We start from the raw sequence: 15,395 nt of genomic DNA on the forward strand, positions 1-15,395 counted from the left end.
ACTTTAAAGAGGTGATGTTTTCATGGCCTGTATTTCTGACTCTTGGTTGATCATTAAATATGTTCAGAGAGACACTTGAGAACTGTGTTGTAAGTAATACTATGCACGCACACACCTTTATTTTTTATCTAATATCACTTTAGCTAGAAGACAATATTTTATCAGCGTACATCATCATTTTCGAGAATTCGAGGAGCATGTTGATAAACTAAATGCACTATATCTATTGATTGGGTCTGCTGATTGGCTGTCCAGGCAGGGCAGTCTTGTACCAACATGCTTCAGATTTTCTCATTTGTAGCAGTGGTTCTCAGAGCCTTCCTCACAACACCGTCACTGTGTTTCTGTTGGGATCAAAATGCAAAGCTATTACACACTAGAGGGTTTGTCTCAATCGCAGCGAATGGCTATGAATTTTAAATGCAGGATTAGGGCCTACAGAGAAGCAGGCACACGGGAGAGCCTTAGAGTGCTAATTTGATTTTTTTTTTATATTTTTTGTTACAAACTCCTCGGGCAACACATTGTTAGAGGGGAAGACATATTGCTTATGCTTTACCTTTCCTTTTTAGAGAGGTTATCAAAAACACCTCTCCAAAACAAAATGATTTGTCCATGATGAACATCTTGTTCATGTAAAAAATAACAGTGCTCTTATTGGTCTGTCAGTGTAATACTAGGAAATATCACCACAAGATTGCATAAAATTGTTCTATAAATTATATACACTATAATAAAGCATTCTCCTCTTGTTTATTGTTTCAGGTGGAGACATGGATGATTCATCTCCATATGAACCTGTACCTCAACCTGCGCCAAACCGTCACCATGACGCGTTTCGCTTGGCCTCCATCTCTTCAGGTATCTTGGTGCTTTTTTCATATAAGTGGGAATTATGTAAATATTTGCTCTAGCGTGGATTACAAAGGAGTTCCTTGGGATTAAGAAAAAGGCGGTGTATTGCTCTAAAGAGTCTGTGTTGATCTGTCCTCACTGGCACTTTAGCAGTGAATTTAAACTAAATTGTGCCAAATGTTGTTGTTGTTGTATTTGCTTTCGTTTTTTATCCTTGATTTTGTTAATTAAACAGCGAAGCACTCAGTAGAGGTGCTATAGTATGCTATTTCATTTACTGGTTATTGGTCATCATGTACCAAAACTACGTCATGCATCACTAATCAGTGCACATATTATCATACATTAGGATCTAGCAACTATGGTTAATGTAGTGCAGAAATGTAAGTTGGACAATAGGTGTGACTGGACACAGGGACGATGCCTGTCCATCGCCAGTGCTACAGGCTACTGTCACTTTCAAAATCAATCTCTTTTTTTTTATCCATTTCTGACAGGGGATGTTCTTTCCTGTTCTTTTTTTCTTTTTGGCCAAAAGCAATCTACAAACACTGAAGATAGAACATTTTCCTTTTCTCTTGGCTGACGTATCTTGTTTTGTCTTATAACTGTGAGGTACAAGAAAAACAAGCTTTTTGCATAATCCCCTTAGCTTGAAATCAGCAGTATATCACTTGTTTTGGAAATATGCTTGTTTGATATATTGAAAGAAGAAGAGAGTACCAGAATAAATATGAAAGACTGTAGGCTTTGATTACTTCTGAGTTTTGAGCGATGATGGCAAACTGCCCTCTCTGATTTAAGTGCATATTCATCTAGAAAGCATTCAGAAAGCGCCTGCTTTCAGACAAGGCTGCACAACCTTCAAAATTTGTTATTTTAACGGCAGAAATTATATTGAAATTTCAGTAAATCAGGGTTTGAGACCCCATGCAAAAATATTTATAATAGACAACCATGCTGATGTATGATTTGTTTAATTTACCATAGTGCTGTTACACCACAACAATATGGTGCACCACACCACACCCTCACAAATGTTGCAAAGTCTCTCAGATTTGTGCATACATCTAAATATGCCATATCCCTTCAATAATTAACTATTACTAATGTGTGAAACATCAAAAATTATACATCTTAGATAACATGGGATGATGTTTCTAGGAGCAGTAGTAAAATTGTTTGTAGGCAAAAATGTGTGCGCTGATCATGGTCTCAAAAATGGCACGTTTGCACTGTCTGCACCTAAAACAGCTTTTCATTGGCATATGGCCACAATTTCCAATATGTTACTGCTGCTTATTTAGTGCTTTTGAGATTGCTAACTAACTATCAGACAAGGTAATGACCTGTTTGTCTTACTAGTATATGAGCATACAAGGCCCATGGTAAAACATCGAGCACAGTGTACCTAGACATATTAAGATACAGCAGGGGACTCATTACTGTATCCATTTTGCTTCAGCTGTTTCCTCCATTCTCTCAAAGGTGAAATATTGGATTTGCTCTTCGAAATCTGTTTAGCCGCAAGCTTTCCTCATTATTTATCATTTCTGAGGATGGAGTAATTGATTGTGGCGCTGAGAGGAAACCACAGTCAAACAGATAAGTAATTATACACTTGTTTTATGAAAACACTTCTCACTTCAATTACTAACCCGCACAAAAGTATTCCTAATCATGTCTATAAATGTTAAACTGTACAGAGACCCAGGGAATATATGATATCTGGTTAGTTGATGAGGACAGCAGAATGTGTACTGTCTGAGAGGAAAGGTAGGAAATTGAAAAATAATCTCTGCTATTTTAAAAGTTTTTGTATAGGAAGAAGATAAGGAATAAAAGTTGTGATAGAAATGAAAAAGAATTCTATATTGTTATATGCACTCGCTCCGCAAAGTTAAAATGACACAGAACATATGGAGGCTCTTTTTCTGCATTGCCCCCGAGATACCTGCAAAACTAATTCACACAAGCCTCTCCTTATAATGCGGCTGTGTTGTCTTTGCCCCTCATTTTTCTCCACTCATCTTCAAACTAAAAGATTTGCATGTGTTGTGCACATACAAATGAGAATAAGCGGATGTTGATGTAGGATTTTTCCCTTTCTTAAGAGCAGTGGCAATACTTGTCACCCACTTTTTTATCAGCTACGGCGATGCTAATGATGGCAACACTGGAATAATTTCTGCTGCCCTTGCCCTAGCTTGGCTGGCACTGTGCACGTGCGTCACTGGTGTTTCAGCACCTCAGTGCTCAGCACAGTTGAATCCCGGGCTGACAGGATGGTCCCAGTCAGCAACAGTAGTGTGCTGTGTCCCGTGAGAGAGCAGGTTAGTTTGGATTGGAGCGGGGCTGGGATTGAAGCTATTGAGGTGACCAAACTACATTAAAGGTACTCTTGGCCGTGGAAATGTTTTTATGGGAAAAGCTGGTTTAAAACATGTAATTGATTAGAAATGCCGTACAGATATTGGTACCATTGTGAATGATTGGAGAATAAACTGGGAAAAGATACAGTAGTCATTCACAATAGCTTTGTTTTAAATTAAATTTACATAAATGTGCAGAGGTTTATCATAAGCAAACATTAGTGCTAATGCAAGCTTATTAAATTAAAAGGATAACTGATCATTAGAATTATTTATGCACTGATGGTAACACATGTATCTGTTCATGAGAAACATAATCATTCCTATGTGTGTTCACTTTTGACTGAGTGTTACATATAGGCTTTGCTTTCAGGTAGAACAAAGCAACAGACTAGAGCTGGCCAGTATGCCGCACCCTTATATATGGGGTAAGCTGTGATGCCAGTGTCCTCCCAATCACTCTGCTTAAGCAGTCAGGTTAACTTTTCACTCCTATGATTTCTGACACTTGTCATGAGATGTCAGTCTCATGACAGAGGGCAGTGTTATCTGAAAGATGACGCAGTTGATATATGGAAATAATGGAGTTGATACATCCCAAACATGTGAGAAGGAGAGAACTGACCAACGGACTAAATTAGGGAGTATTTGGGAATGCTTGTGACATTGCTAGTGAATACAGTCTGCTCTCTCTGCAAGCAACACTGGTGACAATAGGCCTGTGAGTGAGTCATGGAGAAACACAGAGAAAGCAAGAGATAAATAAATGGCTTCATTGTTGGCATTTTAGTAAGAGTTATCTCACCAAGTCACCTCTGCCCCACAGAAACACAGATAGCTCTACTTGAAATAAAAAAAAAAAAATCCAATAATACCTCAAAACGTGTCTTTCAGTCAAGTGAAAGAGCGTGAGAGAGACATCCTGTCGTACAACTTTGGCCCCTTTCATTAATATCTTAGCTTTAATAATGCTATCATAATAATACATTTAAAAAAACACCTAAATGAAAGAAGCAAGGAATGTTGTAGCAAATTGAAGGCTACATGCAAAGTGCACTTCACAGGTTCTCTCTATTCAGCAACACAAAACCACAATGTGTTACAGAGGTATTGTTTACCACATATAACAGTAGCACAGTGTTTTATTCATTTATTTTTACTTTACTGCTGCTTGGAGTTACAGTTGATTTGTAGCAATAATCCTATTAAAATAGAGTAATAGAAATGTATTAAGCCTCTACTTGTGTGTTTTTAACTTAACCAGAATATAAAGACGTCACCAAAGTTAACCATAAGTTAACCAAAACCTTTCATGCACCATCACTTCTTCTTCTTCACTTGTCCTGCAGGTAACTTAAATACCTGTAATGTTTTCTGTGGAAACAAGAGACACATTTAGCCTTCTCAAAGGAACGATACTTGCATGCAGGTTTTTGTCACTGAAAAAAAATCTTCATCAAATGCTGAGTGAGTGCTTCCCAGAGGAAATCCGCTGATAATTATCTCTCCACCCCTAACCACCTTAGTTGCTGTAAAAACTTAGCACAATAAGTAATATTAATGCATATTTCCCTGTTTTAATCAAATTGAAATGAACACCAGTGGGGATCTAACAAAATCAAACTAAGAGTTGAAGCGTGTGGATGCTACAGGGTGGTGCATTTGTCTTGTTTACAGTCCCACACTAGCCAGTGACAGACATTTCCTCCACCCGTAGAGTTTAGCTAGTTCATAAAATAAATCATCTTCAGTGCTTGGTGTAGAGTTACTGTTTGGTGCATGCAGAGTAGGGTTAATGAATGATAAATTATTTATTAATCTACAGATTTACTGCTCAGTTAATCTATTGTTTAGTCTACAAAATATCTGATAGTAATGAAAAGACTCTTAACCCTTTGCTCAAATGGCTTTTTTTGTCAACACTTCAACACTAAATACTTAATTTACTGTTATAGAAAATAAGAAAACAGTAAATCTTTAAATTCTGAGGAGCTAGAAGGAGAAAATGTTTGGCATTTTTGCTTGTAGAGGCCCAGTAGAGGGTTCTGGCTGTGTTCGTGGGACTAGTTGCAATGCATAATCATTGTTTACTCTGTCAGGGCAGAGGTGCTGTACAAGTCGATAGCCCTCTGCTCAAATCAATAAGACATCATGTATGAAGGATGTGGGAGAGAATCTGTCTTCTGTAATACACCAGGACCCTTATCAAAGCCCAAATGACTGCCACATTACATACATCATGCAAAAACATTATTGACTGCAGTTGTTAATATGCTCCACATGAAATGTATTCAGTTCTCTTGACCCAGTGCTGAGCTAATTAACTTATTAGGAGCAGAGGGCAGCACAGAATCTTGCACCCAAGGGTCCCTAAAGGAATTAAGTTTAACATCCCTTAGTTAGACCTTCTAACTCTCTGCACTAAGCCTCTCGCCTCTCCCCACCATCCAATTAAATCCAGCTGGGTGAAAAGAACCAGTGCAACAGCCGTGCTCAGCATGCTTTTGAAATGTTTGACATTTGCACATTGTCTTCATAAAAATTACTGTTACTTAGGCACAGACTAAGATGTTTTTTTGCATGTGTGCAGTGGGGTTCTTTAGGTTATTAGGACCTGAGCGTACCTGTTTGTTTGTGCAGGATTAGTTTTGTGTTTGCCTGTGATTGTGCCTGTGTGCTTTTATGCTACTTTGTTTATATGCTTCATTATTCTGTGTGAAATTACTAATCACTTCACCCTTAGTCCAGCCTTTAGTTGTAAAGGTTGTCTCTGTGGGTCAGTAATGAGAGCTGTTGTTTGCAGCGCACTTATCAGACTCTATTTGTAATAGTCAGCATTTCGCTAACAAGTTTGAATTAAACAACAGCAAATAATCCACTAAATACATTTTCTGTTTGTTAATAAATGTAGTTATTCTCCACTTGTAAAGAACAAGGAAGCAGATTGCGGATTCAAAGGACAGATGAATGAACACATTTGTTCTCAAATGGCACAAGTGATTGTGACATTCACTACTTTTCTCACTCTGTACTTTTCTTCTAGGTACAAATGAAATTCACAAGTGGTTCAGATCTGTCAGACATGAACAGACTGTCCTTTACAGAGCAAAACACTCTTGCTTGACTTAAGAATTGTAGTTGCTTAATCTGAATGAATTTGGCGTTTAAATATGATAATTGATTTCATTAAGGTTTTACATTTAAGCGAATCTGATGAATTGCACTTTGACCACCACAAACAAGCCTTACAGAGAAAAATTAGAACCTTAGAACAAGAAGACGAAATTGTTCTTGCATGAGGTTCAATAGTACATTACGTAGGCTCTTCTGACCCACGGATCTTGTGAGATTACTTCAGCATGTTATGCATGATTCCCAGTGACGGCTGAAGGAACTAAAAAACATCCATATTAAGACAGAGGGGGCCACTGAGGATGCTCAAGCTTTGAATTTGACGAGACGAAGCTCAACTTGAAGGCAGATACTCATAAACAGCTCAAGTATTTAGAAGCGTGTTTACAATGATTTAAAATTCCTTTGGATATCCTTTTCCCACCTCTGCACATACACTTTACTTTTCACATACATACACAGAACTTAGTATTCTCTCATAATTTCCATCTTCCCGTATTCTGTCTCATCCGCATGCTGGTTCATTTCGCAGGGATCATTTCACGCCCAGAGGTAAAGTTTAGTTGATCCTTGAGAACAGAAGACTTCATGAACTCCGCTGGTCGTCCTCTGATGACGTCGACCCAGCCAAGTTGCTCAGCAGGGATTAGGGAGATGATATTGTAGATCCAGTGCACCCTTTTCCTCCCCTCTGGAAATCCCACTGTGACACAGAATACAGAGCTAATGAATGATGAGCCCTTTGACACGGAAATGCTTGACATGCTCTTCGGGGTCCTGGACTAAAGTCTTCCTAACAAGCACTTGCACACTCACCCAGGGCCGAATTAAATCCAGACTTTGGCACCTTTCCTAATTACTGAGAACATACCCGGAGCCAAGAGCATCTTCCTAACCTGGGCTGAACTCCCCCCTGCATCCCAGCGTCCCTTGAGTATGGGGTGATATATGAAATGCAGAATTCAAATTAGGCTGACGGAGAGCAATTACCAGGGAAGGAAGATCCCTTTCTCTTTGGGAAAAAAAAAAACTTTAAATCGAGATACAGTGTACATGAACTATCCACTCCTTCTCATTCTTACATGCTCTGTTCACCTCACTCACCTCTCTCTCGCTCTTTATTATTCCGCTTTCTGTTTCTCACTGGGACACAGGTAATTTTCTGTTTCTCTCCATCTGTCTCCCCATAGGTGTTTCCTATCTCACATACCCCTCTGCTTGTTTCTCACGTTCTGCTTCCTTCCTATTTTTCCCCTCTTTTGCTTTCTCGTTCTGTGTGTTCTGTAAGTGTGGATAGAATAGATGGTTATGCCACTGCGTTGCCATCACTGGGGGTCTAATTTATGACGCCTATAGAGTAGAGAGCCCTATTAAAAGCCTATTTACAGTCAAATGGCAGGATCACCAAGAAGAATGACAGTGCTTTAACAGTTGTAGACTTCAACTAAATGTTACGAGACCACGTTTTCCATGCATATGAGGCAGTTGTAAGTAAACAATATGTGACAATTTGATCATCTTTCTGTGGATTCAAGTCTTGTTCTCCCACAGATTCATTTAATATGTCACATTGTGCTACACGCATGCATAAAACATCTCCGCACACGTTCTTATTAGTTCTGCAGCAAACAGATATAATGGAAAAACAATATTTATGACTTTTCCTGCACTTAATGACACTTATTGTTCACTGTTTATAGCATCCATTAATGAATCAATGCGCACTCCCACCCGTCTATCTGTTCATTCAGTCAGTCAGCGCCTCACACATTAATCTATAGTAGAACAACCGGCCACGTAAGAGACTATTGTGATGCTGAGAGCTGTTGATTGCACTGCTGATGGGCTGGGTTAATTATTTTGAGCAAGAGTCACACATCTTTCCTGAATTAGGCTGGATTAATTGAAAGCTCCCCAGCATGTCTTTGTAAGTGGCTCTCCAATCTGTTAGTCTGTGTCCTCTCATTTCATCTCTCTATCAGTCATGATCAGCTGCTGTAATCAACTGCTCAAGTCTCCTCTCCCCTCTTAAAGATTTTTCCATTTTTATATGCCTCATATTATTAGCTTATCAACCCCTTTCTCCTCATATTTTCTCCACATGTTTGCTGAAAATCTCCACTGTAATGCACTTGGAAAATCAATTATAACTCCGTAACACAATACTGCACATTTTCCCTCCCTTCTCTACTTCTTTGCTTCCTTCCGCTCCTCCTCCTTGTCTTGCTACCATCCTGTTTGTGTGTAAGCACGTCAAAGCCATCAAGTGAGCTTTGTTTCCTATGTTCGCCCCAGGATATCTTTTTGGGTTGAGCACCAAATTCAATCTCAGCTCCCCAATCAGAGGTAGTAAAAAGCCGGCCTTCGCTGCAGCCTCACAAGCAGCTTCAGCCCTGCTTGGTCAGATAAATCTTAGTAGCTCATCCTTTTCCCATTTTCTTTTCATCATGGACCCCCCAGTGGCCCACATTGGAGCCTGCAGATGGCCAGGGGAGATTTAAGAGCTGTAGTCCATCGATGTACTGTAATGTAGTATAAGCCACAGGGCAACTCCCCCTAGCCTCTTCTCCAGCTGGACCATACTGTCCCCCTTCAAGCCCTCTTCAGCCAAGCTTGCCCCACTTTAGCTACTCTTTGGCCTGTTTATGCCCTCTTCTTGCCTCGTGGCAAATATAGTGATTACAGATTAACTAAGCTGCTCCTACTTGACAAGATCAGCTAATTGTCCCACATAAGATTTGATGTTAGTTACTCTCTCATAAGTAAATGATGTGAGCACGATTCTGTCTGCCTTTTTAGTCACTTACACTGTACACTAATAGGACTGAGAGTGTGTAATGCTGCCAGACATCTGTTGTGGAGTGTTTATCCTCATTCCTCAGAGAGTGCAAGGATAAACAGGTTTCATTTGATGATAGAATGATGTCTCATTTTAATAAGAGTCATAAAAGATAATGTTATAATTTGAACAAAGCAGGAGAGATTCTCTCTCATGGCATTTGACAAACACTTAAAGAGACAGCAGGTCGACTACAGTACTGTACATCAGGACATGCTTCTTCACAGACTGTCTGTGTAACAGAGCAACTGCTACACTTTGCCTTGATTCATCTAAATGAAAGCCCTGTTAACGGAAAGCTGGATTAAGTGTGGTTTCTTCTTTCTATAGCAGACTCTCTCCTTCTGCTATTCCTCAGTGGCAGTGAGATCTACTTTATCTGATGTGATCTGAAAACACAAAATCATTAATTTTGGAGGTTTGCTTATTTTTCCCTCCTGCTGCAACGTGATGCATTCTATGTATCCCCATTTCTAGGATTGATAACATGCAATGCACCACTTGGAAACAATACAGCATCACCAGCACACCCTTCTAAAATAAATGGTCTTCTCCCTGCTCCAGGCTGTCTGATAGACACGGAGTGAGATTGGTTCTGCTGAATAAGAGATGAATCTCTCTGGGTGTCACCATGTTGCCACGACCTCTGAAATATCATTATCTACAGGGGAGGGAGGTTAACTTCTCTAATATAGCCTGAATACTAGAGAGGGGTGCCACAAGTGAACATGATCTTGCTTTATTACAGGAATATCTCAGGAAAAGATGTGTTTTTTGTTTTTTTATACTGCTACTGTGGTATTACCCAAACTCACCTAATGACATTGTATGTTTTCCACAAATATATAATGTACAGCCTGAGGGTCAGTTGCAATGGTTCAGTTTGTGGTTACACTGAAGAAAAGGGAATTTAATCTTGTACTTGAACCATCCAATGAGAGTGCATATAATACAGCATAGCATTTATTTTAGTATGGCATCTTTGCCAAGTCCTTGAGCTTAGTACATGTTGAGCAAGTCAGGTCAGTGGTTAGATTCCCAGATCATCCTAGATGCATGTTGAGGTGTCCTTGGAGAAGGCTCTGAATCCCTGTAGCTGTCCAATAACATTTTTTCCAAGGGAATAACTAAAGTATGTAATAGTAATTATTGTTGTTGTTGTTGTTGTCATCTGTTTCCACTACCCAATATTCACATGAATATACTTTCTTGTAAATGATTTCTAAAGTCCTCCTTTTTGCTTTACCTTATTTTACACTTAACTAACAGGAAAGTTAATTTACATCAGCTTTGTTTATTTCATTACACAGAACGAAATTATACAAATAAATATGAATACAATCTGTAAAAAATCAACATAAAAATAAATTAATTAGATGGTGAATTCATAATATGTACCAATATTATGATAATCCAGATCATAACATTACCTGGAACTTAATAATTTACTAACATCCAATTTGGAAACATAGCTTAATTCATTCATATTTCACTCAAGTTCTGAAACAGACTGAATCAATAATTCAGTTAGAGTGGATGTGGGCTAGCTGCAGGCTATCCCTCCAGTGGCTCACTGCTGGTTGGAGAGACAGAGAAACATAGATGATATTGAAGAGCTTTCCTTCAGTGTTCAAGTTTAACGTTTGGTCCCTGGCAGATGGAGATGCAAAGATTATTGTTTTATTTGTTAATCATACTTTGCAAGCTCAGCCCTGTGATTCAGCCTCAACACTAAAAGAAAAGAATTCCTTCTTCTTTGGAAACATCAGTGTTTTCAAGTGACTGTGAGACTGAAGAACTTTTTTGCCTGTAGGTTCACTAACGTCACTGAGTTGTCTCTCTTCTTTGTATCCACTGTCAGGGATGCTGACTGTAGCCCCGAAAGGGTTTCACTGCCCCGATGCTGAGAGAAACTGCAACCCCTGCCTTGATGCAGCCAAAGCCTGCAATCTCAACAACAGCTGCAAGAAGCAACGCTCCTCCTACATCGCGACCTGTAGCAAGGAGGACCCAAACAAGGGTGAAACCTGCAGCAAGAAACGATGCCACAAAGCACTGAGGATGTTCCTAGACCGTGTTCCCACTGAGTTCAGCCACCGGCTGCTCTTCTGCCCCTGCCAGACAGAGGGCTGTGCTGAACGACGCAGGCAGACGATTGTTCCCGACTGCTCCTATAAAGACAAGGAGAAACCGAACTGTCTTGAGCTACGGAGGGTCTGCCGCCAGGACTCTCTCTGCAGGTAAAATAAAGTTTTGGGAGTGGGAGGTTTGGGGATGTAATCAGTGGAGGAAAAGTCTCTTTACAGTATGTGTGCAGTGTGAGAGGTGACAGGGAAGACATCATGCATGTCTGAATCGGTTTGAAAGTTACAGTATTTTTGCATTCGGTGGTTCGATCAACAGATGTTAATACTGTCTGAGTGAGACGAGCTAGTGCCCAACACTTCTGTAGATTCATTATCATCTTCTTGTATTCATGGAAAATGAGAAAAAAGAAAATTAAATCTGTGTGTTAGAGAGAATTTCTGTTTGATGGCAATTTCCCTTCTCCCCTGGCATCCTAAAGTTTCATATTTCTCTGCTGTAACTTTGCCAGACAAGTAATTAGACTTTCAGGGATGCTGTGCTATTAGACACAGGATTAAGATGTGAGGCTAAGTTGAAGGGACAACGCTCAATTAAGCTGAACAAAACATTAGTGGATAACTTTGGCTGCATGGGGCCTCTATTGGATTCAAGCGGCCAGATTCAATTCACACCTACCCAGCCGTGACATGTTTCCTTGCGTTTTTGCCGCTGAGAGAAATACAGCAGTTGTACTATGAGCCAAATAAGATGTCAAGATCTTTTTACCCCCCAGAATCGTGTTATATCTGCCCATCAGTAGCTTATACACTCAACCAGCTGAAGCCGACATGTTCTGCGTTAGTTTAATAGCATAAAAATACGGGGCATTTGAATAATTCTAAGTATTTAAAGGCTCATTTATGAGCCTAATGGAGTTTGCTAGACCCTTGAAAGCACGCTGCTAAAAATAATACTTATGATTATCCTTCAATTATCAGAAATGAAAACTTTTGCCTCCTTTTTCATTCCCCAGTGTGACAGATGATTAGGCAGCTGATACAATTCAGTGAGATTCACTGATGGGTGTGGTCAGAGTTTATGGATTTCATACACCAAGTGGCTGTCCACACGCCAAGTACAACATCAGCAGGCACGAAAGATAACTTGCAACTGCTGGAAAACTAGTCACTTTTTCCCCAAAACTGCCTTAAATTATAGCCTTTGTTGGCTTTAATGTGACTGGTTTGAAATAAATTAGTCTTCTGGTGAACATGACAACCAATACATCCCAGATAACTGCTTGAAAAAAAATCTGTTTAACTACTCATATCTGGTGGAAAAAGAAAATGATGTTAAACAAAATGAGTTATGGTGATAAAATACATTTTGTACATCTTGTTACTTGTGGCTACTGTTTTTCTCCCTTTCGGATATGAAGCCAGACTAATGTTTTGTTCTGAGTTCTAAAAAAAGATTTACACATGACAAAAATTCAAAGTGAAGTATCTAATGGGGCAAACCATTTATTGTGTTTCCATGGAGGTGAGCAGCCTTTGAGGCTCTGCGTTAATGATGAAAACACAGCTCTTCTCTCCTAACACTAAATCCAACAACCACACCACTAAAGTAGGGAAACTCTATGGCTTTGCCTCCGATTTATGATTGTCTGGATAATTACCTGCTTGCCTGCATTGTGTAATCTGTTTTCAGGCTGAGTTGCTTGCTTTGACCTCCAGGCCCTCAGGTGTCTCATGTGCACCTCCTTATTGAGAAAGATGAAATAGAAAGTTAAAGCTCATTATCTGTGGCTACGTAAAGCCCCAGTGAGGTCAGCCTGCTCGATGAGCTCACACACACACACACACACACACCCCAGGATGGCCACGTTGGGCTGTGCAACAACAGTTCATTCAGCAGCCACACAACCACTTTCATTCTGAATGCAACCTTAATGGTCTCTGAGTGATGCATTTGTTTGCAGTAAATAAGTACAAGGCAATGTCACTATGATTCAGTTAAAGTTAGATGTCATTGGTCAGCGCTCGCCTAACTATGTTCTCTGATTGCCTCAAGGTGTCTACAGTCACCACCAACCTGTAAAAACATTGTTAATGCCTGTGTCTGTCCTGATGTCGTCTTCTGTATCTGCAACATGATATCATCACAAGGCCATTTCATCTCCTGGAAGACCTTGAAAAAAAAAATTCAGATATTGCATTAACCAGCAGGTTATGTTATTAATTTGTTCTGCAATTTCACTATGTTGTACAAGCAAATTGAATTTAAAACTCATTTGCCATGCTAATGGAGGCAAAGTCTTCGCATTAGGGTTTGTTTTGTGCAGTGTTGGTGATGCGCATGATTAAACAACCCTAAAACGAGCCTTACCTAACCTCTTTAAAAACAGAAGTCAGAGCACGCTTGAGTACAGCACGAGAGGAAACTTTTTTTAGCTTTGTTCTTCCCTCCAGCAGGGGGGGATCATTCAACAAGAAGCTCGACTCCAAATAGATGATACATAGCTAACCCAAGCCTATTTCATTTTAACACCAGGGAAGGATCCAGAATGGAGGAAGGAATGAGAGTAAGAAGAGAGGTAGGGAGCGATAATGAGACAGGGAGCGAGGGAGAAGAGGGAGGGGAGGGTTCAGAATTGATCAGGCCTGTAAAGCTACTGCAGCGGGTTGGAGGTCAGTGGTTTGGTCACACAGCAATGGATCTCTGCAGAAGACTCTGCTGGCCATCTCAAAGACAAGCGAACTCCCTCCTACACATTCAAATGAAAAAAAAGTCATGGCTCAAAAGATGCTTAAGTCAAAGTGAATGAAGAAATGTGCGTGTACTCGCCTATTTTCTTTTTTATTTTAGATGTTAAAAGGCCAGTTCGTTGGTTTGCAGTATAAGAAAAACCTTCAAATATTTGCTTTTTGGAGTTTTACATTTAACACGTCTGATGCCAGATTGGCCGTGCTTTTATCTTTGAGGACTGTTCATATTGTTGCAGGTGGGGCCCAGAGCTCAATCAAACAAAAAGAAATATTTGAAAAGATTTCAAATATACAGTTTTGGCTTTGTCATAGGTGGCATATTGCTCTGTGAGATTGTATTCCCTTCCTGTTCTCTGTGGAGGCAATCGTTGCAATACTCTGGAGATCCAGGGACTGTAGATGGGCAGCGAATGGAGCAGGTCTCTTTTCTTACACGCGTTTGTACAGTTATGCAGCAGTTGTGATGATATTTTCCGTGCATAATCCTGCACACAGACTAAAACATTGCGTGTTTGTTACTGTGTTTTCTCTTTTCCTCTCCTCTGCCTCTCCACCCTGGGCCCTCACCGTCCTTCCAACATCTATTCATTTGGGAGTGCTGAGCCCACAGAGTGACAATAGGCTATATTTGGATGTGCTGTTTTGGGTAGTAAGGTGTGAGCATGTGTGTATATATGCATGTATGTGAGCAGAGAAACTCCTAATTCATGCCCATAGCAACACAAACCCAGTGAAGCCCAACCTAAAGAGCATTGAGTTGTGTACATGTAGTGTATTGTCTGCCTGAAGAATCAATGCAAAACTTTTATCCTTGATTTATACCCACTGGTCTCCAGGCTTACTGGGTTTCTTTGATTGAGTTCTTTGGCCACTGGTTTTCAAAGTGTGGAGATGAGAGACAATCGATCACTGTACAGGTAACATGACCCAATTTTAGAGATGCAGTGTACGAGGCTGCATTTGCTCCCAGAAAACTCCCCCAGAGCTACACTCTTTTTCAAACATACACACATGTGAATGCACACACACTCACACAATGCCCTAAAATCAACAATCTGGTTTGTTGTATCTGACAACTGTAGCCTCCACTCAGGGGGAACGGTGTAGGGAGAGTGACTGACCCTGATGGCATTACACTGTAGTATCTGAGATGGAGCTTAAAGAAATTAGGATGCTGTTGGGCCTTTATTATCAAGTTTTCTCACTTTCTCTGTCTCACTTTCTCTCTCTCTCACACACACACACACACATACACACTTTTTATATAACACATGCATTCTAAGATCTCTAATCATAATCCATGAAGGACTTGACAGACTTAGACCCATTCAGAAATCTCTATGGGTTATTTTCTACTTTTAT

At 40.0% G+C, this 15,395-nt stretch overlaps 1 protein-coding gene across 1 annotated transcript in view; it reads left to right on the top strand.

Moving 5' to 3' along the window:
• The window catches only part of LOC113151139 (GDNF family receptor alpha-2-like), a 43,075-nt gene that overhangs the window by 10,371 nt on the left and 17,309 nt on the right, over positions 1-15,395 (top strand). The window contains exons 3-4 of the mRNA XM_026343994.1: positions 766-861; positions 11,060-11,438. Of these exons, the coding sequence (XP_026199779.1) occupies positions 766-861; positions 11,060-11,438 (475 nt within the window). The remainder of the gene's footprint in view (positions 1-765; positions 862-11,059; positions 11,439-15,395) is intronic.

Source organism: Anabas testudineus, chromosome 9 (assembly GCF_900324465.2).
Source record: "Anabas testudineus chromosome 9, fAnaTes1.2, whole genome shotgun sequence".
Taxonomy (NCBI): Eukaryota; Metazoa; Chordata; class Actinopteri; order Anabantiformes; family Anabantidae; genus Anabas; species Anabas testudineus.